The sequence below is a fragment of the Molothrus ater genome, chromosome 3 (genome assembly GCF_012460135.2).
Source record: "Molothrus ater isolate BHLD 08-10-18 breed brown headed cowbird chromosome 3, BPBGC_Mater_1.1, whole genome shotgun sequence".
NCBI classification, from domain to species: domain Eukaryota; kingdom Metazoa; phylum Chordata; class Aves; order Passeriformes; family Icteridae; genus Molothrus; species Molothrus ater.
This window is the reverse complement of record NC_050480.2, coordinates 9,774,333-9,799,409: the sequence shown is the minus strand read 5'-3', so window position 1 is coordinate 9,799,409 and position 25,077 is coordinate 9,774,333. Positions and strand designations below refer to the sequence as shown.

General features: G+C 44.7%; 1 protein-coding gene across 1 annotated transcript in view; it reads left to right on the top strand.

Moving 5' to 3' along the window:
* SYNDIG1 (synapse differentiation inducing 1) overlaps positions 1 to 25,077 on the top strand; it is a 51,886-nt gene that overhangs the window by 8,917 nt on the left and 17,892 nt on the right. Inside the window, exons 2-3 of the mRNA XM_036380271.2 lie at positions 1,337 to 1,887; positions 9,584 to 9,721. Coding sequence (XP_036236164.1) covers positions 1,408 to 1,887; positions 9,584 to 9,721 — 618 coding nt within the window. The 5' untranslated portion in view covers positions 1,337 to 1,407. The remainder of the gene's footprint in view (positions 1 to 1,336; positions 1,888 to 9,583; positions 9,722 to 25,077) is intronic.

Here is a 25,077-nt window from a genome sequence, read left to right as displayed (position 1 = left end):
GGGAAATAGAAAGCATTGAGTAAAAAAATTACATATGTTTATGTGTTTGTGTATTTCATTCTTGGTTTCCTCCAGACAGCACAATGGGGACAGGTAATCCTGCATTAATAACTTGGTCTTAGAGGATCTAATATGAAGAACTTCGAAGGCAGTAGCACATCTGTAATTTTTATGCTCATGCCCGGAAACAAACCCATGAATTTACAGTTCCTGTGGCCAATACATAAGTATTTAAAAAGGCATTTGCCTTTGGCTACACCTGAGAAAAACAAACAGCCTGGTGAGAAATTGTTTGGGCTGAAAATAATTGGTTTTCAAAGGATAGTAAAGCACTTGCCAAGGGCAAAGGGTGGCTGCAGACACTGACAGGTGAACACAGCACCTGCCCATCTTTGGCAGTTGCAGATTTCTGAGAACTGAAAATGGTTCTTTTAGGAGATTTTTGTTGTTGTTGTTTTGATCTTTTTTGGGTTTTTTCCCCATCTCTTATACAAAGTGTTTAGAGGAAAGGGATGTTGTTTCCAGGATGACAGCTGTGTCCCTGTGGGAGGCTAGAACAGGTGCCAAAGCCATTCTTTGAAGGGGTCCATCACTTTCAAGACATTTCACCTTGTCTGCTTTCCTTCATCCTATGGATGTGGGGAATTTGCCTCCCTGAGCGGGGCAAAATGTTTATACAAAGTGTTTAGAGGAAAGGGATGTTGTTTCCAGGATGACAGCTGTGTCCCTGTGGGAGGCTGGAACAGGCACCAAAGCCATTCTTTGATGGGGTCCATCACTACCAAGACATTTCACCTCGTCTGCTTTCCTGCATCCTATGGATGTGGGGAATTTGCCTCCCTGAGTGGGGCAATATTTGGGGAACTGAATGGCTATATTTGGAGAACTAAATCAGGCTGTGCACGTATATGGGGCTCTATTTTCTCTTGAGACTGTATAGAAGACAAGCTGACTTGAGTCCTTCAATTCATTGCCTTTGACCTCACTGTTGCCATCTTATTTCAGGGGTTCCATACTGCTGTCTCTTTATCACAAAAGTTTCGTATCTTCTTGGTGTATTTCTTGTGGGCACCTCCTCAGAGCTCTGACTCTTTCTTCTTCACAAAGCAGCCAAATGACTCCAGTGCCCTTCTCACCCAGCCACCCCACTCTTTTATAGCACTTTTCTTCTCCTTTCTTGCAGCTCTGGCTTGGTAAAGTCAGGCCTGTTCCTAATCTTTGATAATTGGCCCAGCTGCAGCTCCTTAGGGGCAAGATTACTTTCTACACTATCTTTATTTTCTTATATTCTGTCCCCCTAAACCTCACCTTTGTTTCTGTTCCCTTTCTTCATCAGGAAAATGGGAGCCACTCACCCGGCGTGAGCTCTAAGGCACGGCAAAAGAAAGGCCTCGGACACCTCCCAGTATGGATGGCTTGGTTGAGCAGAACAGCGTGCTGATGCACAGTAAGATCACTGAGGCTGGGAAAAGGAATGGTTTAATCAACACAAGGAACTTAGTGGCCGAGAGCCGGGATGGCCTGGTCTCTGTGTACCCCACCCCTCAGTACCAGAGCCACCGAGCGGGCGGCCTGTCCTCCCCGAGGCGCCCGGAGAACGGCAGGAGCGACCCCGTGCAGCAGCTGCTGGACCCCAGCATGCTGCAGCAGACAGTGGAGTCCCACTACAGGCCCAACATCATCCTCTACTCCGAGAACGTGCTGCGCTCGTGGGGCGAGAGCCTGGGCCCGGAGTGCTGCGAGACCACCTTCATCGAGGAGCGCTCGCCCGCCAAGGACAGCCTGGAGTACCCCGACAGCAAATTCATCGACCTCTCTGCGGATGACATCAAGATCCACACCCTCTCCTATGAGGTGGAGGAAGAGGAAGATTTCCAGGAACTAGAGGTCAGATGTCACTTGGGATATGTGGGGAAGGTTGGGAGGAGGAGGGTGTGCTTGAAATTAGGTGTACAATCCCCTAGAGCTGGACAGCAGGGGATCAGCTGCTTTTTGGGTCAGCTGTATCACTTTCTCCTCCAACTAGGACAATGAATTTGCTCATCTTTATTTGTTGGGTAAGGTCCCAGATCTGTGGATACTGATGGCAAAATTCCCACTGGCCCTAAAGGAGATCAGCATTTCCCTTCTGCCTCTGAAGGGGCTGGTCAGAAACAGAGGAAGACCCATGTGCTTAAGTGCTGTGTAATGTTGGGGCAGGGTGCATCTGTCTATCTGCATGGAGCCCATCTTACTCAGCAGGCCAACATCATCTCTTGCCTTCACCTGACTTGAGCAGAATGTTTTAAATTATTGGCTCAGACACAACATATTTCTGTCTTGGAATGAATGCAGAAACAGAAGTCTTTGGGTTTCAAGCTGCAGTGGATTCATATCTCTGAAATAAATGATATTTTTCTGATGGAGCTGAACACTTTTAGACTCAAATGCAATGTTTTCTTCAGGAGTCCCATGCCTCATTGACTGCTCACTGTAAAGTAACAGGGAAGACTATGGAAACAACTTTGTTCTTTCTAAAATGATGCAATTTTTTTTTATTTTAATTTTAACCAGAGGCCTAAGTGTGACAGGAATTTGTGCTTGCGCGTTTTTGTGGGAATGGAGGGTGAGCAATGCTGGTGATCTGAAAACTTCCTCCACCACTGGTGAGAGACTCCTAACCTAGCAAAGACCCTCTGTCTGTCATAGAGCAAAGCTATGCCTTCAAACATGAATGTCACAGCTGAGATAGGGACACTGGTCATGTTTCTCTGTTGCTGTGATTTTTGGTCAGGACCGAGATCCAACAAGCCCTAAAATTTCTATTTTCACCTCCTGTAATACCAGTGTCTCACCCTGTGATCAGCACAGGGGAAATCCAGCAAGAGATTGACTTCCCTTTTATTCTCTTTTCTCTCTGTATTGATAAGGTGGGAAGAGGGAAGTGTTTTTCACAGTGCGTGCCATTAATGCAGTATTCAATGCTTCCACAGGGAGACAGAAAGCTTCTCTCTGAAGCATGTGAGACTATTAGCTCAAATCACACCCTTCCACAGAATTTCAGAATTGGCTGTGGGAAGTATAATTTCCTTAATCAAAACAAAATTCCTGGTTGCTTTCTTTTTGCCCCAGTTTCTCTCATGCAGTAGTGACACAAGTGACTGCAGCACACATGGTGTTATTGACACATCTGGCCTGATATTCAGGGAGCAAAAAAAAAAAAAATCTCACTCTCATCAATTCAAGTCAAGAAGACATTCTTGAGTCAACTTCTGGAGAATGAGATAAAAAAAGGCTGGGAAAATGAGCAGCATAAGGAAAAAACCTCTTCAAAGTGGTACTAGAGGAACTTGATCAGCTTTTCACAGAGAGCATTTGTGTCTTAGAAACCAGCTGCAGAACTTCATCCTCCCCTGATCTTAAGAGGAGAAATGAGACAGTAAATTTTGGTAACATGCTCTGACACTCTGTGCATCCTTTTCCCTGGCTCCTTCTTCCTTCTGACCTGTTTCTCTGGAAACAGACCTCCTGAGATGAAACGTGGCAGCTCTTGAATGGATGTAGAGTATGTGGAACCACAGACTCCCTGTCTCATTTGGCCCTTTGGGGTGACACTGTGCTAACAAATACAGATGTATGCACAACCATCATGACCTGTGTGTACAAAGTGCTCAGAGTAAGACATTCACAAAGTACACACCACCCCATGGGCTGTCCTCTCCATCAAAATTTCTCCTCCGCTAGGAACAGGGGATGAGAAATCCAGGCATGGTTTGGATAAGGACCTGGTTAGTTGGAAACACTTGTTTTGCTAGAAACCTCTGCTTTGAGACCAGGGTCTGTCTCCATTGCTGCACTGAGATTTTCACACTCCTACATGAACTTTCCCCTGATCCCAAAGGACCAACCTGCTGAGCATCTGTTTGCAGCAGAAGTAGCTCAGCATGGCAAGTAGCTTCCATTCCAGGAAGGTCCAAATTCTGCAGATGCAGCTGGTCATGCAGGAGAGGAGAGAGGAATTTGACAGCACCAGACCAGAAAAAAAGGTGTCTGCTGTGTTGTGCTCCTCTGGCTCACAGAAGCTGGTGGACAGAGGCTGTGTCTGTGTGGCCAGATGCATGAGGGCCTCCTGGGCTTGGCCGGAGCACAGCCTCATAAGAGACCTAAATTCATGTATGGAGACTCTGGGAATGGAAGAGAACTCCTTAAGGACAAACAGTCACTGTGTAAGGTGATGAACCATGCCAGATGGTTAACTACACAAAACCAGCACCTGAAGCACACAGCAAAAGTGTCACACTAGGAAGAAGTTTTTTCCCTGCCAGTCACTGACAAGAAGCAAATGCTTTTTTAGGTTGCTAATAGATGGGATGGGAGAGAGCGAGTACCAGGACTGGGAGCAGAAGTTAGGAGGAAGAGGGTGGCACAACAGAGATGCAAATTTTGCTTCTCCTCTGTGAGAGTCTAAAGGGTTTGAGTCTGCACTGAGAGTGGCACAGGACATTGCTGTGTATCTTGTCATGTTGATTGTCAAGCCACAGATGATCAAGGCATGGAAGCTGCAGAGTGTCAGAGCAGACCAAGGCTCATGCCTGCTTTGGCACTTCTTTCTGGGAGAAAACTCTATAAACTAGCCCCTTTTTGGAAACGTTGGCAAAGAGGACAGCTTTGTGCAGAAGAGCTCTTTCCTCTTGAAAACTGAGGGCTACCTCCTGTTCTCCACCTGTCAGGGGAGTCCCAGCTTGAGCATCTCTGTAAAATGCCTTCTGGAAGGCACACCAGACATGGGGCTGTGAGTCACTGCTCTTTCTCCATGTCTCCCTGGCACTGCCTGCCTTATACCAGTATGCCTACCTAGGGTTTTTGAGGATGGATATTTAATTTCATAGAAATGCCAAAAAATCAATCTCCTCCCTTTCTAGTGTCCCCCCCCCCCCACCTCAGTGCAAGACTCTCAGGAGGGACACATGCAGAAAATAATTTTATTGCAGGTCAGACTGCTCTAACATGATTGCCTTTTTGAAAAGAGTTCTTGATAAGCAGAAAGGTTGCTGTTCTCTGGCAGAAAACTTTGCAGTAGAGAAATGTTCTGGAAAAAAAGCACAGCCATTTTGATAAATTCGGTTTTGGTTTGAAGAATTGACCAAGCCAAGCTGCAGGGTTTGCTTCTCTGTTAGCCACCAGCCTCCTCAGGATGGGTCTATCCAGCTCAACATGTCTTGGACAAGTTGCTGGGAAGGAGACATCTTCTTGTCTTCCCAAGCCTGGGGACTCTGAAGAACATGGGAGGTGCTACGGAGGAGCAGGAGACATCCTGATCATGGGTTGTACCCTGCAGCAACATTTCACAACTTATTTGTAGGGATTTTTTACTAGCAGTGCTTCTCAGGTCCTGGTGGAGTGTTGTTCAGTCTGCCTAAGAAAATCATAATTGTCTGGAGGGAAAAACATCTCAGAAACAGCTCTCATTAGCATATAGAGCCCTGCTTTGCTCCAGCAATTTCCAGGCATGAAAACAGAAGGCTGCACGTTCTGTCAGGGATTTAAACTTCTCTCTTCCATGCCCATCCCTGAAATCAAATGATTCCCTATTTAGGTATCTCTGTAAAATTTATAAATATCTTATGAGTTCTTTATGCCACAACTAATAGACAGACAACTTGTCAAATGCGGCGGCAGTGAAATATGAAATGAGTTACAAGATGAAATACCCTCCTGTTAGAGTTCATGTGCCATCTTTTATCCAAAAATAGCATTTGTCATATTATACTGCTGCTAGTTTCCCTCCTAGCCACTAGGTAGATTGCTTATTTAGAGAAACCCAAGCTATTCATGGCAGCAAATTAAATTATTCATTTACGTCGCATAAAAGAATACCTTGGAGCTGTCTCTTAAAACCCTCTTACTTTTTCCCAGCACCCAGCATTGTCTGAAACAATCTCTAAAAGCAAAATAAATAGAATGTTCTGGGAGTGAAAGAAGAAAAGAAATGTAGTGCTTTCAAGGTATACATTTCTTCTTTTTTTTCCCACCAGAAGTTGCTGGATTCTGTGGTGAAAACTTATCCTTTGGACCTGAGCATGAAATTGTAGAGATAGAATTTGGATCCTGTTCCATCCAACCACTCTTCTCACCATTCCCAAGCACCTCCTGACATGTTTTTTTCTGCAACATGAAGAGAAGACCCTGAGGAAATTGATGCCCACCAAGCCCCATGAAATCACACATGCTTTCTGTCAATGCTTCCAGCCTGTGGTCCTGCACTGGGCTGTGTCCTCAGCCTCCCCTGGCTGTAGGCATCCAGAAGGCATATTTGAACACTCCTTGGGGGTGTGCATGGCAGAGTTCCCTTTCCAGAGAGCTCTGCAACCCAAAGACCATGCAGCCTGGTTTTACTGATGAGTTCACTGGCTGTCACAGCTCTCCTCTGAATTGGGTGTACAGCATTTTTCCCATTCTGCACCTGGGCAATGGAGTAAAACAGCACCATAAATACCTTGCCCAAGCTCATCTAGGGCTGTGTTGAGAATATGGGAATGTAATTTTCAGTGGTTTTGTCCCATGGCATATGCTCAGAAGAGCACAGGTGTGCTGTCAGAGGTGTGGTGCCCAGGCATGAGCTCCTAAGAGGAGTGGCACTCAGGTATGCACTCACAGCACTGACTCATCCTACCCACAGGACACACTTTATATCTCTGAGCTCCTTCAAAGGCACATTGTTAACAGGTTACAAGAGTGATTACTCTTTGCATTTGACTTATTTTTCTCCTTTGAAGGAGAAGCCACTCAAGTCTGGAGATACTGAGCCCTGCCAAGGGATATTAACCTCCATTAACCAGCTCCAGAAGAAGGGAGCACGGCTGGGAAGTCACCTTCAGCAGTGTCCAAGTGCCCTCCTATGAATCTTGTTAATGGTAGCAATTCCCTCTCTCATCATCACTTCCAGGGATGTCTCTGGGATGCAGCCTGGGATGTGAGTGGCAGGAGCCCTGCATGAGCTGCCTCCTGTCATTTGTAGAGGGTGGGTATTTGGCACACGTCTTTGAGGACTGCTGTGTCAGCTGAGAAGCAAAAAGGGGACAATCATGAAGGGTCACAGCACTTGCCCCAGCTTGTTTTAGTGCAGATTGTTCATTTCTGTCTGCAGTGATCCCCTTCCAGTGGCAATGTGCTGGATGCCAGTTCCTGAGGAGCAGCCTGGCTGTGGGGGTCCAGAAAACACCACAAGGGAGGTGATCAAAGTCCAGGGATCAAGGAGGAAGAATAGGCCTGGGCAGCTGCATCCAGGGGATTTTGCCCATGGCATTTTGGTGTTGCCAAGTTACATGTGAAAAGTTTTCCAAGCAAGGAGAGACCTCTGTGAGCCCATTCTGCAAGGCTGGCTGCCTGACTGACAGGGCAATTTTTACACTGGGAGCTGGGGAAACAAGAAGAGCTGCAGCAGGTCAGGGTTAGGGGATTATGGCTCCTTTAAATGCCTTTAAAACTGAAAGGCAATCAAGTGCAAAACTCAAAGTTGTATAGAGAAAGAAATAAATAGACAGGCAAAATTAAATAAATAGCAGGCTTTAGAGACATCACCTCTTAAGAAGTTATCAGCAAGATAATTGCTCTGGTAAATAATAAATAAAGATAATAAATAATCATCCCCCTGCTGCTCAGGGATGAGTGAGTGTGTGGAGGCAGAGCAGTGATTAGATACAGCCTTTGGCAGAAGAGCCTCCATCCAGCTGCTGCCTTCAGCATCTGCTGCATGGAGGTGAGCTCAGAACACTTGCAGGAGAGCAGAAGGATGCAGAGTGCTGGCAGAACAGGTCATCCTGTTTAACCACATTACTGAAGCAGGCATTGTGTGGAGGGAAACAGACCACATATTAACTTGGAGCAGCGTTGTGTTGGTCTTTGTCAAACCAGAGCACTGGACCATCTGGATTTGAAGGCAGATCCCACAGGGCCCCATAAGGAATTAGTTTTGTATGCAGTGTGTGCATGTTGCTGAATTCGTTGCTTTGAAGGAAAAAAGTAAAAGGGCTGCTTCCTGAATATCCATCAGAGGTTGCTGGCAGCTGTAGTGCAGAGCAGACCCTGTTGTCTGACATCTCCAGTGTGCTTGGCAGGCTGTCTGCAGAGCAATTGTAATGTCTCAGTTGAGGTAAAGCTCATAGCTTTTAGGAGTAGCCAGCCTTGATTTAAGAAAAGGTTTTGGTTTTTTTTTTTAAATAGAAAATCCATTACAACTGCAGAATAGGGTTCATCACCATCTCTGTTAAAAAAATCTGCACCTTGTGTCTGCTTTCCTCTATTCTTCTTTCAGTCACTTCAGCTTTTCTACAGAATGAAAGAGCTGCCTCTGATCAGAAATTATCTGCTCAGGCACTTACAGGCTGTGATGAAACTGCATCTTAAATGCACCTTACAAATGGAGTTGGATTCCCTTCTTTCTTCCTTCCTGTGTAGATGCTTTTTGTGGCATTCTGCCTTCCAATGCCTGATTCCTCCAACAAACTTGGGAAATGGTGCCAGGGAAGGGAAGGGAAGGGAAGGGAAGGGAAGGGAAGGGAAGGGAAGGGAAGGGAAGGGAAGGGAAGGGAAGGGAAGGGAAGGGAAGGGAAGGGAAGGGAAGGGAAGGGAAGGGAAGGGAAGGGAAAGGCACCCTAACTGACAAATATAATTCTGACTTCTCAACAAGACTAATATCCAGCTTCTTCAGTGTCAGGGTGAAGCTCTTGCAGATCCAGGAATAAGAGAAGACAGAGAGCTAGGTAGCCAAATTATCAATTATCCCAATGTCAGGGGGGGTTCTGAATGGAGAAGATTTCTTGGTAAGCTCAGGATGAGGTGTCCTGTTGTAAGAGAGTGTGTTGGGAAGGAAGGTTTGCTTGGGGAAAGGAGTGTTTAACTGGAAGAGTTGAGGTACCTTTTGCTGTTGGATTTCTTTCTGGGATTTCTTGAATTTTTTTTCACCCTTCTGGTTCACAGTTGGTCTGCATGGTCAGGACTGTATGATTAGAATTATTCTCTCACCCTTGGTAACTCACTGGTGGGTCAATTTGGCCTTTGGGAAGCAGCATAACTGATAATTTTGTGATTCAGCACAGGGCCAAAGTTACCTGAGAAATCTTTTCCCCATTTCATCTTTATGTGAAAGAAAAGGCAATTGAAATTTCAGAAAGGTAGTCTCCATAGATACTATGCCAGTACACAAAAACCTGAAAATCAAAAACCTGAAAAATCAAAAGCAGTTTTTGATTTTGTATCTCACCTGTTCAGGTGAGTGCACAATTTCAAGGGGTGGCTTCAGCAGTACTGTGGATTTTCTCCCTCTCCCTCTCCTCCTTTATTTTTGAAAGGAAATATTCACCCTGGTTCATGTGACTAGAGAGCCCCTTCCTTTAATGGGCTTCCTTCTCAGCTGCCTGCAGTGATATCTTTACATTTGTCTTTTCTTGCTTTCAAGCTCATGCAACAGTGATGGAGTCTGTGACACAGTGGGTGAGGAAGAGGAGGAGAAATGGTCAAATGATCAGGGAATTGGCTGATGGCAGAGGAAGAGCAATAATGTCATTAACCAGCACATCTATGTTTCTCTCTTTTGCCGCTCCAGAGCGATTACTCGAGTGACACCGAGAGTGAAGACAACTTCCTGATGATGCCACCAAGGGATCATCTTGGCCTCACTGTGTTCTCCATGCTCTGCTGCTTCTGGCCACTGGGAATTGCTGCCTTTTACCTGTCCCATGAGGTAAAGTTAAAACATCTCCTGCCAGACATTCTCCAGGGCAGTGGAAGGCAGTTCAAGGGGTGGCATCTTCCCCACCTGGATGTGTCTCCGTGGTATTGGTGGCTGCCTTTTGAGATACTTTGCTGAGGGAGGTGTCTGCAAATTATTTTAGCTTTTAGTTGGCAATGGTCAGGTTCCATGCTAGGTTATATATCCAGCTAAGAATCCTCTGTGGACATGGCTTTTGAATAGAAAACACCCTTGATAGCTCAAACACTTGGCTTTCCCATTGGGTAAACAGATCTACTTGTCCCAAGCTGATAAGCTAGAATATCCTTCCAGGAGAATAAAAATAATTTCTGTTCTGCAGATGTGAATTTGCTTTCCAGAAACCATTTCCTTTCCCACAGAAAAAATTTGCTCAGTCAGTTCTTCTTTTCAAATTTTAATATGCAAATATCTTTTTTTTTTACCAAAGAAGTGACTGTGTTTTGGTTTGTTTTCTTCACGAGGCAGTCTTAACATTTCTTAACTCGCAATCACCTCGTGCCCATCATTTGTCTCGGCAAGTATGTCTCCACAAGTGTCTGCAGTGTAATTACTGAGTTTCCCAGCAGGGCAGATAATGTGAGGTGACAGAGAAGGAGTCACACTGGCAGCCTCATCAGTGACTACGAGGAAACATTTGATTATATTTCTCTCTAGTGCCTATTGCAAACTACAGTCTCTGCTCCACAGCACCCTTCACATTCACCCTCTCAGCTGTCTTTCTAATCTGCCTGCACTAAACATCTACCAGCCCTGCTGATTTGTCAAACCAGAGAAGGCTCTTCAGATCTGAAGAATCCTACTCTTCAAAATCAAAAAAAAAAAAAAAACCTCAAAAAGAGGTAGAGAACTACTTTTTTTTTTTTTTTTTTTTTTTTTTTTACTTCAAATGAACAGTCTGTCTTTGCTCTGGGAAGCCTCTGAGACAATTAGTGTTTGTCCTGTGGAAAATAACAAGTTCTGACTGTTTGAGTTTTGATTGTTTGTGAGATAGTTTTATCTGAGCAAAGAAAGCACAGCATGATCCAATAAATACAAAACCCCCCAATCAATGTAATTAATACTAAAAAACAATATGGCTGAGAAGCTGAATGTGCTGAGAACCAGTGTGCAAAGGCCAGGGCATGCAGCTGTGAATGGATCCCAGGAGCCAGCATGAGTCTGTAGGAACCTCTGTCTTCCATGGGAGAATACAAAAGGTGGGAAAAGCATGAATACAGGGAAAAATGTTGGTACTATGCTAAAGGATTTTGGCATTTGAAAACCAAAACTTGTGTGGTTTTTGGTTCAGTATAATGATGAAGAACAGCTGAATGTGACTGCCTAAACTCAGTTTTCAAATCTCTTGTAGAAAGATGGTCCAGCTTGTTCCAGTCCAGCAAAATCACATCTCTCTGTCCTCTCCCCAAGCTCCCAGGGAGCAACTTTCTCTCTCTGCCTTCCCATTCAGCAGGTCCATCACAGCCCTGAGAAAACACGTGGAAAAAGTGATTCTTCTGTAAAATCCCACATCCAAGAAACAGGCATTTTCCAGGGGAAAAATGAAACCAACATTAAGCCCAAACCTCCTGTGGCTGAGAACTTGCTGAGATAGTTGGTACAAACCACCAAAACACTGCACCTTGCTAAGCTGATATTGACAGTGATGTCAACTCATACTTGGACACATAAACCATATATGTGATTTCTGTTTATATAGATCATTCAACTTAAACTCCTTCATAAGATTTGAGATCACTTGTTAATTCAAAAGAATAGTCCAGCTTTCCCCCTTCTTTATCAAAAGCCAGAGGTATAGCTAAAGATCAACTCTTGCTACTCATGATCAAACCTCTTTTTTTACAGTTGCTTGAGCTCTTGAAAATTTTGTGTTTTCCAAAGTTTCCTGAGCAGTTGTAGCAAAAAGGCCACCTGGGAATAAATCATAACGCGTAGGAAACTCAGAGATGGGGGACGGGTTCTTTGATGCAGTATACAGCACTGGCAGTGAGTTTTGTTTTAAAAATCTGGTCATTTGAAGATGCAGCCTCTGTTTGCAGCAGGTGTACCTGCAGTACAGCTCATTCCACAGGCATGGGTGCTCTGTTCATTCCTGCATCACCTGCCGGCGCATTTATGACGCGTACGCCCGTGTCATGCTGCAAAACAATGACACAAGGTTGGATGCTGTAAGACAGCAGAGGTGCTTCTTACCAGCAGAATGATTGAATTTTGGGGGGTTTGTGCTCCATGAAAGCCGAGTTTCTCCTGCAGGGGATGTTTCTGCTCTGTGTGGGACTTGCTGTCTCCACCAAGGCTCTTGCTAACATGCTGCTGACCTGGGGCTTCTTGCAGAGCCTCTGTATTGAGGGGTGCAGCTGTGCAGGGTCTGCCTCTGTGGTGGCAATGAAGATGTGCATCCACAGTTGAGCCAGCAGGGAGGAGCAGTGGATCCAGAAGTGCTCTTTAAGAAAGATCAATGTGGTTTTTTTCCCGTTGGGATATCCACTTTTCCAAGCAGGATGTCACCTGGTGATCCTATCCCAAGCAAAGCTGAGACTTGCTGGTTTTCATCTTCCCTCAGAAAAACACAGAGCTTTGAGGCCATCACTGGGCTGCCCACTTGTTCAGTCATTTCCTTCTGGTTTTGTTTGTGTTTTCCTTCCCACAAGAGTCTTGTCCCCACCTCCTGTAGCTGCCCAGTCCTGTGCTCCTCTCAGCTCCACTCTCAGGATGGGGCCCTGTGTCCTGTCTTCTCTCACATTTGCTTCTCCAGAATGAGGCATGTGAGTTTTTAGGCTTGCCATTGTTTGGATTGTCTCATTAGTCAACTGTTGAAGAGCTCAATCAAAGGAGTTTTTGTGCATTTTGCACAAACTTTTGGAAAGAGGAAAGTAAATTATGTCTTTCACCAAAACCTCTTCCCCACAAGCAGTGTATGATCAAAAACCCACCTCATTATGTTTATTTTTTTATAAATCTCCACCCTCTGGAGTCTTGAGGGTTCCTCAGTTTTTATTTCCAAAGATATTTTTAGCATTGTAGATGGTAGGCAAGTGTGAAGCTTCATAAATCAAAGAAAGAACTTTAAAAATATATCTTTTTTGTCTTGTCAAGTTTACCATTGAACTTGTCAGATGATTTCTCAGGGGCTGTCAGGCTTTCTGCTTGGGCTGGGGGGTGGTGGTAACAATCTTGAAAGGTCTTTTTGCATGAATCCTCTTTTTCTCCCTGCTTTTATTTTTAGGAATGAGAGCAATACCATGTCACACATTTCCCTCCCTACTGTAAACAGAGATTCATTATGGGAGAGCTGAGCCTTTGATGCTATGAATGAGCTTCACTTTGTGCCTGCTCCCTTTCAGGCAGGAACAGGAGCGTGCACAATGCCTGCACCCACCTCTGACCTGGACACACACCTGGAAAAACCCCTCTGCACACTTCTCCACGTGCTTAAGGTTCTCAAATGGCCTCCCCAGCCTCCCTCCCTCCTCCCTGGCAGCAGCTGGGACCTGCCAGGCAGCAGAGTGCCCTGGGAGCACAGGGGAGCAATCCCTGCCTGTCTGCTGCTCTGGCTCCCTGCTGTAATTGCCTCCCTGGCAGGGGCATGCAAGGATGCAAAGCTTTGTAATTATTTGCTCACATTGTCTCACTGGGTAAAGGATTTTCTACAGTTTTCCCACAGAAACAAGGCCTATGTGAGCAGAAAAAAAAGAGTAGCTTGTCTTTCTTTGTGATAACTTCTGAAATATTTGGTTACTTTTCATCCAGTTTTCAGAGACAGGGCCTTTAGGAAAATATCTGTATTCTGACATATTTCAGTAGTCACTGGGGAGAAGGAAAGAATGTTCATGTTTCCACTGGAAGGTAGAAAATAACATGAATTCTAGCTTTTTTCAGGGTTTCAGTGCTCAGCATACATGTATGGATTTCAATGTCCTTGCTTTTCTGGCATAAGGTTTTGACATCCAACCTCAAAAGAAGAGGACAGAGAAATAATAGCCAGGTGCTATCTGCTGTTTGTTCCTTAGAAAGGTGGCTCATAGTCCCTGTATCAACAGGGAAAACAATGAGACAGAACAGCAGAATGATGTGCCACACTCCACCAGCCTGGCTGGTGATGCCCTGCTCTTATCCATCCACCCTGCTTTGTTTCTTATCTGTCCCACTTTACTCCATAGAAAGAATGAATATGGTCTATTATAAAGAGCTTGACACACAGCCAAGAGCGTGTGTTTGCACAGGGGATGCAGCAACCTCCTATATCCAAGAAGAAAAGGCAAAAGAAGAACAAAAAGTGTGGTATTTTTCTTTCCTTGGCAGTGACAGGCCAAGATCTATACTTACAGGATATGCTGGTCAGCATTGCTGAAGCAATGCTAGCAAAGCAGACAGGAGGCTTTTGCATTTTCAAGAGATTTTTCCACACTGCATTATTTCTTGGTCCAAGTAATGCTTGGACAAAAGAGCTGTCTAAAGATGATGAGATTTAATGGAAACAAAAGGCCTTTGTTTTGCTGTCTTGGACCAGATACCAAGTCTCACAATTCTTTTGCTTAAGCAAGGCTGTTTCTTTGAGCACAGAGATTGGGTAAAGGGCCCTGTGTGTACTCTGGGGCTGCCCAGCCCAGTCTCTGCTGGCTGGCACACAAAGGTTTGAGCTCTCTGTGCTGCTCAATCAGAAAACAAATCCTCTCTCCAGCTCTCTGCATGTAAGTACAGGCACACCCAGGTGCCCTCTTACCCTTCTGAACTGTTGCAGTTTTTCTGCTGCAAAAGGTGATGTGTAAAACAATTAAACCCAATTGTGCTAGGAATGAGTGAAAATAGTTTAAAATCAGTTCCTCCTCACAAGGAACTGCAAAAACCTTTTGTGGCAGGAGTTTTCCTAGAGGAGCCCAGTGCTGCTGCCTTGCTGCGATGGCACAGTGCTGACGGTGTGGCCACTGCACTCACATGAGAGCCCCGGTCCTGGGAGGCCACCAGGCCATGGGCTCCTTGCAGAAGGTCACAGCTGGCTGCTGGCCCACACTCCTCCCCTTACTGCCATCAGGCAGGGGACAGATCTGCCAGGCAGAGGGGAATCAAGGAGCAAGGCTTCTCTTCCCAGCCACGACACTCCTGAAGGAGCCGGGTACACATGTCACCATCAGAGAGCACTGGCTTCCCTGTGCTTGGAAAAGCAGCTCAGAAATAGATGACCCTGGCCCCTGGTGACATGGGGCATTTGGGTGACATCCTTTGCCTCTGCCAAAAGCTTGTGGTGTGGTTTAATGCATTCAAGAAGTTTGCAACTTCTGGTCCTTTGGGAGGAGAGAGGAAAGCTTCACCCTGGATTGGGTAGAAGAGGATCTCTTCCCCTCTTCCTTCCCCCAGGCAGCTCTGCAGACAAAGATAGCTGCTCTGAAGTGGGGCTGATGAGTTCCCAGCATCTCCAGTTCTCATCTGCCCAAGTGGGAGCTGGCTGCCAGCCAGTGCTTTGCGTGTGCACGGACGTTGCTCCTGCCAACTTTTCCCTTTGGGAAGATGTCTCCAGAGAAGTGTTTGTCTGCACAAGAAAATGGCCATTTAGAGTGTGTTGTGTACCAGCAGAGACTGTGCATCCTGGCTGAGGTCATGGGCCAGGGAACTTTGTAAGTGTCTTGTATAATTTCCTCTTCATTCCTCTTTGTCCTTTTGATCTTGTAGCTTCATTTCCAAGTCACGAAGTATGGCTACAAAAAGGAATTAAATTAATGAATGACCTGATTGCTTTAGCCCTTAAGCTAATTTTAAATAATTGAAAAAGTAGCTGGCAAATAACATTCCCTGGAGAGTTTAATTCATTATGCAGGTGTTTAATTACAAGGAAGTTTTGAGATAGGAGAGAGACCAACTTGAAGCATTTGAGGAGATGAGGGATCTTTTTTTTTATTTTCAAGAGCATCCTGCATGATAGCAAGTATTGTACATGAATTTTTCTCTGCCAGTTGTTTATGCCTCACACATTTTGCTAAGCCAGATATAGCCCCAGAGACCTGTCAATATAGTCATACTTCAAGGGTATAAAATATCCTGATGCCAGGAGGGCACCCTCTTTATCCTGCTCTTACTTTTTGTTGCTTTGCAATTGACTTGTTATGTCACAGTTTTATGAGAATGTGAGGATTGTTTCAGTCCACAGCTGCCACTAAGCTGGAAGTGCCTGTAGTATTCACAAATTCACTCTGAGGCCTCTCTGGTGGAGTCATCAGAAGAGTAGGGCAATAAATATTCCACAGGCGTTGATCAGGGGTTCAGTCTCCCTGACTTCTAGGCAATTCTGACTAAGTTTAAGGAACTTTTTAGTCTTAGGCAGTGGAGTTTTAGTGTTTTGCAATTTTTTTTTAAATGTAGAGAGCAGAGATGCTGTTAGCAGGATTATGGAAATGGTTTTGAGGCTTTTGTTAGTAATCCTCAGTTATCTCAGCTAAATACTTCCATTTTTTTTTCCATCTGCAAAGGTAGGTTTTCCAGGAAGAATTATATTTCAGGAGAGGAAGCAGAAGGAGCATGTTCACAGTCTGAGGGCAGAGACAGGATGCATTCTTTTGCACCTCCCAATGTCTGCCCTGCTGAAAGAGGCTTGAGGAAAAAAAAAAAAAAAAAAAAAAAAGAGACCTTTTTGCATTCCTGGGAATGGAACACGGTCCCTTCCCTCTGGCCATCCCAATGTCTGTTTCCATTGTCAAGGAAGACCAAAATGCTTTGTGATGTGCTGAAGGTCTTCACATGCAAGGGGGTGAATGATCTGCTTTGAAGTCTGCTGTGGCAAGGAGAGCAGCACCTTCATCTAGAGCAGCTCTTTGGGTGCTGTTTATAGCATAGACCTTTCTTTCATCTCATGATGTGGCAGCACCCTTTAAAAAACAAGACCAGGGAAAGGAAGCCCCTCTCACTTGAGGTTCAGTGTAGGCAGCAGTAAATGGATGAGGGTGTCTTGGAGGCTTGAGGTTAATATTTTATCAGTCTGCAACATACACAGAGTTTTTTAATATTCTTATCAAAGATTAACATCATGTACCAGAGACTCAGGGCTATATTCTAATCTTGAATATACAGCTTGCTATCTCTCAGCATCTCTTTTGGTGAGGGCTTCTGAATTACTACTTTGTTTGAATGCACAGCAGAGGAAATTGATCACTTCTGATTTCAATCTACGCATATCTTTCAAACAGGCTGCAGAGTATCTCTCTGAAGATTTGAATCTAGTGAGCTAGGCACCCAAAGATGCCTCCCAGACAATGGTAATTCTTCATTGAATTGACTGACTTCCCAGCAGTAGGAAAGAGATCAAGTTTTTTATATATTTATTTTGGGACAAGCTACAAGAACCAGCTAAAAAGAAATGGACCAGGATCTACCTGCATCTGTGCAATTTGCATCTAAGAGATTCAAATATACCTATCAAGACATTTTTGTCATGTTGGCAATAAAACTGTTACTCTTGGTATTAAAACCAATCTGCAATTTTTTTCTGCTTGGGGTGAAAAAAACTCAGCTTTTTCATGTTGGGAAAACCTTCCCCCATGCCAGTTTGGTATTAAATAGACTCATTATGGGTTGTGATGAACAAGAAGTTATCAATGACATTTCCACATGTTGCATTATTGCCATTTCTTGCATTATTTCTGAGTAGTGTGGAAGAGTCAGGGGTGCTCCTGCCAGCCCACGTGTGTTTGCAGGAGGACTCAGCTTCCTCCAAGAGGATGGGCAAGACCAGGGGCAAAAGAAGAGGTCTTACAGCATCCTCTGGGAAAGATGGGCTTGGCAGTCTCTGCTTGACCCCATTCTTCATCCTGCTACCATCATGAAATCCAGGAGAAAGGGTGCAATTCCAACCAGACATTACCTGGAATTCCCATTCCCAATGGATGTTTCTGTCTGTCCCAGAATTATGAGGTGTATCACCATGAGGGACCTTTACTTACAAGTCCTGTCTCTACCAGGAGGGGTAGAAATGTGGTGGTGGGAGCAAGAAAGGCAATTTTTCTTCCCAGTTCTGTTCAGAGAGCTTTTGTCTGGCTTGCATTTGGACTTTTTGTGGCTCATTCATTTGATGAGGAGTCTGTAGAAGGAGTTGTGGAGAATTCCTTTCCCACAGATCCAAACCAAGTAGCTTCTCCCAGCATTTCCCTTTGCTCTGACAAGGACGTGCTGCAGAAGCTGGCGGTGGTCCTTGGGCTGATAATGGCAGAGAGCACACTCCAAATCCTCCCAGGTGTGAGAACCCTGGAAGTGGGATTTGCTCCAGAGACACGTGGGACTTTGTACTAATTTAAATAGTAACTGTCCCAGCCTGACATTTCTGAATTTAATTCAAGACACCACACTCAGTCATTGTTCCAAAAGTGTCCTCATTCCTTGACCTTGTTGCACAGATGGCATTGTTCTGAGCAGGTTTCTACAGGCTGTAACTAATTAAGCAATTAATTAGGAGCCCAGGTTTACACAGAAGCCATTGTAAAGCAGGAACCTCTGTGACCTCATGGGATCTTGTCAAAGTGCTGGTCCCAAGACTGTCCAAATTATCTGTGCTAAAGATTCAGGTGTTCACCCAGTCTCAGTTTGACTGACCTGAGCATCACCTGGGCCTTTCCTGATGTGTCCTCAGGATGTCACACATAATTGAAAGATTCACTTTGTCAAATGTGGTGCAGACCACATTGTCCTGTGACATTCAGTGGCTGTCTCTAGTGTGCTCTCTAGCTGAGAGCACAAATTTCTTGTTTCCCAGCACATTCAGTACCCCTCAGAGTCAAAATCCATATTTAAATCTCAAGGGCTTTTTTCTCTTATTTTTACCATGTCTGACTTTGTTCTGTTGAAACTTGAGCAAATTTTCCTCAAACAACCTTGTTCCAAAGCTTCAGATATTGTGACTCTAATTGTGTCAAGTAAGAACATTCTTCCTAGCAAGTTACAACCTGAGTATCAATGGTAAAATGTAGAAATACCACCATTTGTAAACTCTGGCAAGGTGACTTTCTATTTATTCTTTTCACCACAAGCATAGCAGAATCATGGAGTCTGTTTTGGGAGAAAAGAGAGGAGAAAAATCAAAAGTGGAAGAAGGAGAGACCTGCAGGGAGAGGGCTTGAACCTTGTCCATGTAACCCTCCAAAAACATAGGGAGTCCTTTAAGCAGCTCAAGGTCCCTTTGGTGAATCCTGTAAAACTGTGTCACTGTGAGTTTGGATGTCTCAAGGAAAATCCTGACTTTAAAACCAGCCAGACACAGCAGTGCTCTGAAAGGCATAAGCAGCTGTGCCCAGGGAATCTCACCAGGGCATTTCAGCCAGCCCAGATGGAAAGGATGCTCAGTTAAGCAGCCAGAACAAGAACTGCTGCTAAAGGCTGCAGTTAAGTATTTTAGTTGGTGTTTGGATGTAGCTGTGGTGGAGCTGTGGGTGATTTGTTTTTGATGATGGAAGTTCTATAGGTGGTTCAAGGACCACATTGTTCTGCTTTGCATATGCAGGACAAAGCCTCTCACTTTTCTCTGGTGAATTGATTTAAGAGAGAGGGGGCACGTATTTATTGGAAAGCAAATTAAAGGGGTTTTTGTTAATGATAAATGGCTGAGGTTAATTTAATTTACTACTAATTCCAAAGAGAGCAAAGAGAGCCATGATGTCATGTCTTTTTAGCTCCATTCAAATGTTTCATTACCTCTCTTTCTGACTGAAATGACTCATGAAATCATAGACACTGCACATGGCAAGGACTTTTAAGTTCATCTTGTCCATCTGTCTGTCACCACCGTGTTCTTATTCAGAATGTTAAACCAAGAAACTACGTTAGAGACAGACACAGTGTCCTCTTAAAGAATGGGGAATACTAAAAGATTCTTTACTCCTTTTTGTACATCACCTGGGTGCAAAAGCAGAGCCCATGAAGTGGATGTGAATTAATTCAAAGCCACATAGCACCAAGTAAGGCTTACATCACTTCTCACAACTGCTTTGTCATGTGTTGTTTTGCTGATTTCCTTCTACATTTAGTGGGCTACTTTTCAGAGCTAATGGCTTTTATGAGTCACTGTGAACAATAAAGCCCTAGATCATCCCTGATGGGTGACATCTGTGACTGGGGACATCGGGTTGGAGGGTAAAAAAATACAGCTGCTGGAAATAGAGGTGATCTGCTGGAAATTCAGGGCATGAAAGGCAGGCCTTAGAACAAAAGCTGGTGGAAGAGAAAGGGTCTGTTATCACATGCTTTTACAGAACCTGGCATCCTCTGACCCTGAAACCACTAAGAAAAGGCTGAGGGGCACACACCAGTGACGTCTCAGGAGCTGCAGTCACACACAAGCCAGCCACCCTCTCTGCCTCCCATGCACATTCATTACTGCTGTTGTGAGGTCTCTGCTGACTGGAAACCTTGTGTGCTCTGTCAGAGCTGGCAGTGCAGCTCTGCATGAGCAAACACCATCACCTATGCTGCTGGACAGCTCCTTTTTCAACTTGTTTTATGGCACCTGTGTTCTCTAACATGCTGAGAACCCACAGGAAATCGTTGTCCCCAGGGCAGCACATGAAAATCCAATCCATCTCCCATGGCATCTGCCTGCTCAGCTCCCAGGAATGCTCTCACCGTGGCCTCAGCAGCTTGTGGGCATGGGCTAATCCTTCCCTCTGGAGCAGAAGGGGCTGGGACAGCTGCTCCCCCTCCACATGGATGCCCTGCTCTCGGGTTGCTGTTGGTAATTGCTGCCCTGAGATGCGCAGGATATCTCTGCTTCGGCCCACACAACTGAAGAGCGACTCTGGACTCTTCGCTTTTCGGTCTTGAGGATGTTTATTAATTCTTATCTATAAAATTTTCTTTCTGCCCAGCTGAGATCCGCTCAGCAGGGCAGCCAAAGGCACTCTGACCACCCCTGAGGCAGTGTTGTCATTTTATACTACAAACTATGTATAACATATTTACACTTAATTCCCAATACCTATCACCTGTGTTAGACAGTGCACTTCTACTCTAAACCAATCCCAAAGTGCCAGCATCGCAGCAGAAAATGAAGACCAAGAAGAAGAAGAAGAAGAAAGGCTGGGTACACCCCAAATTCCTCCATCTTGTCCCCATAACCCCCATATCAAAAATCCTAAAATCGACATTTTCACCCTGTGATCATTTTATTATTACATTATTCAAACCTGTGTCTTTCATGTCCTCATACAAAGTTGGCAACTTGCTCCAGGGGTCACAGTCACACCCACAGGTGTTCTGGGCTGCGTGCCAGGGTCTCTGAGCCCCCCAGCAGGGTCCTCGGCAGCTCTGGACACCCAGAGGGATGTGCTGAGTTCCGACACCCTGACTTCCCTGATGAGCTCTCTGTGGCAGGGATCTCTGGGAGAGCCGGCTGCCTCTGAGCCCCAGCAAGGAAGGATCAGCAGCCTGCAGCCTGTCTGCCTGTGGAAAATATCTCCATACCTACCAGGAAAGGATAACCACATCAACACCCAGTTGGACCCCCTTAATATGGCTGTCAGGAGGCAAATGTCTCCTGACATGAAATTATGTGCCACTGATCATTTCAGCTGGCAGGGCTGCTCATTAGCTCACAAAACAGGGGTTGTTTTTCTTTTTTTTTCCCCCCTAGAGAAACATCTTCCAACATCATCTTTCAGAGCCATTGCATCTGCTTCCTTGAGTGTCAGGATGTATGTGGAAGGGGCATTTTGGTACAGTTAGGAGCAGGGATCTCATTTCTGGGGCAAAATCCCAGCTAGGGATAAAGGTCTTGAGGTCTGAAACCCATTTTGTCATGGCCTCATAAAATTTCTTGAGTAAGTCTCCTTATATTTGGTATATAATTGGGTCTTGTATTGGGAATCCCCAGTACCCTTGGCCCCTTCCACTAGCTGTGCCCCCTCTTTATTCTTCTCTTATCTCTGCAAACAGAGACATGCCACCAACAGCAATAATGGGCCCTCTTGGCTTTGATAGGGCTGAGGGTGCTGGATAACCACGAGGGAATATTAGATGGCTTTATAGTTGTGATTTATACAGACTGCACTGTATGGGTTTACAGCCTATCTGTGCACTTGCTGCTCTGCTGGGAGCTGTAAAGAAGAAAATCATATAATAAAAACCCTTCTGGTCCTGATGTAAAATTCAGCACAATGCATCTCTGCCTGTGCCAACTCTTCCTTCTTTCTTTTGCCTGCGCTTCTATTGTGTGGCACAGTTACCAGGATCATTAAATTCAATGTCTGAAGGGCAGCTAAGGCTCTTCAATGCTGCAGAGCAGAGCAGGGAACAAGGCTGGAGAAGAGATGAACAGGGAGAAAAATCAGGAATGCTCTCCAAGCATGGGAAAGGCAGGAAGTATTTATATTCTTCTCCACACACTCTTCAGGATGACTAAAACAGTCCAGTGAGATGGGTTTGATCTCAGAAAAAGCTTTCTGGAGGTAAAGAGGGTGAAATGGACTATCATTTCACCTAGGCAGAGATGGGCAAAAGGTTTAGATGAGCAGCCAGGAATGGCTTTGCAGCTTTTATAGACACAGATGAAGATCTCTACAAGCTTTTAATTACTTTTCCTTATGCCTGTTTGCTACGCACCAGAACTGATTTATTAACATGCCTCTCCTCTGTGACTAATTTCAGTGGGAAAAAAAAAGCATAGTAATTTTTAATTTCACACAGCAGCAATCAATCTCCTTCTTAAATTAGTTTACTGGCTACTTTGATATCTGGTGCATTTGCAGTCTTTTCCCAATGATCTTATTTACAGACCTTGGGGTTGGTGAGTACTGTCTTGTCTGTGTCTCCAAGCCAACTTCATTAGGAAAGGAAAATTCTTTCAAGGCATAGAGGCAGGTGAGCAGGCCTGACTAAGAGCTGCTTTGAAAGGTAGCTCATTTCTTCAAAGAGCAGAAAAGTGTTGGCAGCAAAGAGCAGAAAAGTGTTGGCAGCAAATACCTGGAGCCTCTTTTTTACCACCATTCATTTCTTCTTTAACAGGAGGAAAAAAAACCCAAAAACCACAAAAAGCCCACTAATTTTTCAACCTAAGAAGTCTTTCCAGACTTCAAAAATCTTCCTTAGGATCAAATTCCAGTTCTGACATTTCTAAGCTTTTTATGAAGAAATGGGAGTGAGGTGGGACTGATGATTAGAAATCACTTTGCAGCTCTGGAAAACCTGCATTATGAGATAAGAGGTCTCCATTTCCCATAAATGGGTGCATTTAAGGCTCTAGGATTTAATTTTCTACTTAAGGTCTATACTTTGTTTCTGAGTAATGGGACAGATCGGGACTCCAGGCTGTTTCCTTCTGAATTATTCTTTATATCCATGAAACATTGTATGCTTCCTTTGTTTTCAGGTATAATGTCCATTTTGTACGATTTCTCACTTTTTCATGCAACTTTTGTGTCCTTCAGCTGGTGAAGTCACATGAGATCCCTGTCACAGCAATTTGTGTTCTGTTTGTGTTCACTTGGTCTGAGGTCATGTTTATAATATTTTGGTGAGTTTCCTAGATGGTGACCCCTCTGCTTTTTAGGATTGCAGAGATCAAGTCTGCATATTTTTAGACTAAAATTGAGTTATTTTCTGCTTTATTTTGTTAACTCCCCTACACTCTGAAAATAGTCAGTAGCCTCCTCCTGCAGGAAGACTTTCAGGAGTTTTTTAATACTCAGTAAACCTAAAGTGAATATCTAAGAATAGTCACTTTTTTTTTTATAGTTACATTTATCTAAGAATAGTTACAAATTCAGTCTAAGAGGCTGTGCTGATACATTTCTGGCCATCAAAAAAGGGGTTGACAGCTGCTCCAAAAGCAGAATGTTTCCTTTTATTTCCCCTCCCTGCTGAAAAAAAAAAAAAAAAAGAACTTAAACCCAACACACAGAATTGCTACCCTGCTTTTCATTTGTGTTCTTTAGTGGTTGTAGGAGTCCCTGCAGGAACGTCCCGGAGCTTCCTGGGCATGGAGCATCCTGGTGGAGCTGGAATTGGAACCAAAATATTTCCCTTTTCTCAGAACAGTTTTACATTTCCCCAAGAAAATTTTCACAGGGAGCTGCCCCATTCTGTCTAATGTCATAATACAGGCAAACAAACATAAAGCACATGGAGAAAAAAATTCCCAGCCAGGCCCTGCTGGTTGTTTCTGTAAACCTCAGGTTCTGCCTTGCAGGTTTACTGGTGAGGAAAGTAAAAATTCCCCCTGGGTTCAGTATTCCTGGGATGCTGGGGCTCAATGGCTGAGTCAGCTGACAGCTATTTCCTCCATTGAAACTTACCCACTTAGAACAGGAGCACTTTTAGTCCGTGCTCTGCCAGCACTCACAGCTATTTTAATCAGCCTCTTTTGCCAATTCTGGATCCTGCACATGGTTCTGACATCCTCTTCAACCAGACCATGCAAGCAAGCAGCTGCTTTCAGAGCACCCCTCTCTGGAAGGCTGCTCCAAGCTGCAGAAGGCAGATCTGTTTGTTAATATTTAAGATCTGTCACTGGCTGTGTCAGCCAGCCTGCTGGTTCTGCTGGGATCTTCACTGCACAAAGGAATGAACAAAGTAACAAAACAAACAAAAGGGATCTGAGATCTCCAACTTGTTCTTTTTCCATGGCAACCTCCCTTGAAGACTAGAAGGCTGTTTAGGGGAAGTAGCTGAGTGTACTTTCCCAGCCTTTTTACACTTCCCAGGGTAAGTTTCCCACTGATGAAAGCTTACTGTCCCTTCAAGTGTCCATTCTTTGATGTTCTGCAAGCTCAGCTGCATTTGTGCAGCCTCAGACTTGCTGAGGAACTGCTAATGGAGCAAGAAGTGATCTCCAGCCTTTTTGGATCCCAAAGAGTGGTCTCTCCTCCAAGCCTGGCAGCATTAGAGATGAGATTTCCAAGGATTCATAGCAACACATCTGTCATGAGAATACTCTAGGCAGTCCTTCAGTACCAACAAAGTAGCATGAGCACTGGATTTTGTTTCATGAAACAGAACCACAGAAACAAACTTGTCTGGAGCCATCGGACACCCCAGGTCTGTCCCACTGGGGTCTGGGACATCTGCTACCAATGCAAAGTCTGCCTCTCCAACCTCTTCCTCAAACTTCTTGCTATTTTTTTTTTTGTTATCCCACAAGGATATCTCACTTCTGCTGTCTCTCAGAAGGGTCTGCAATGGGGAATTCCATGGGGTTTTTGAGACACAATTATCAAGACCTCTTCAAGGAGTTGGTGCACATTGGTCCTGTCTGTCCCTTTGTCTGCTGTGGGAGGATGTCCTCACCTCTGTGTTGATGGGAGGAATTTTAGAAACTCTCTCCATGCCACTGCACACCAAGGACATGCACAAATCCCAGTGCA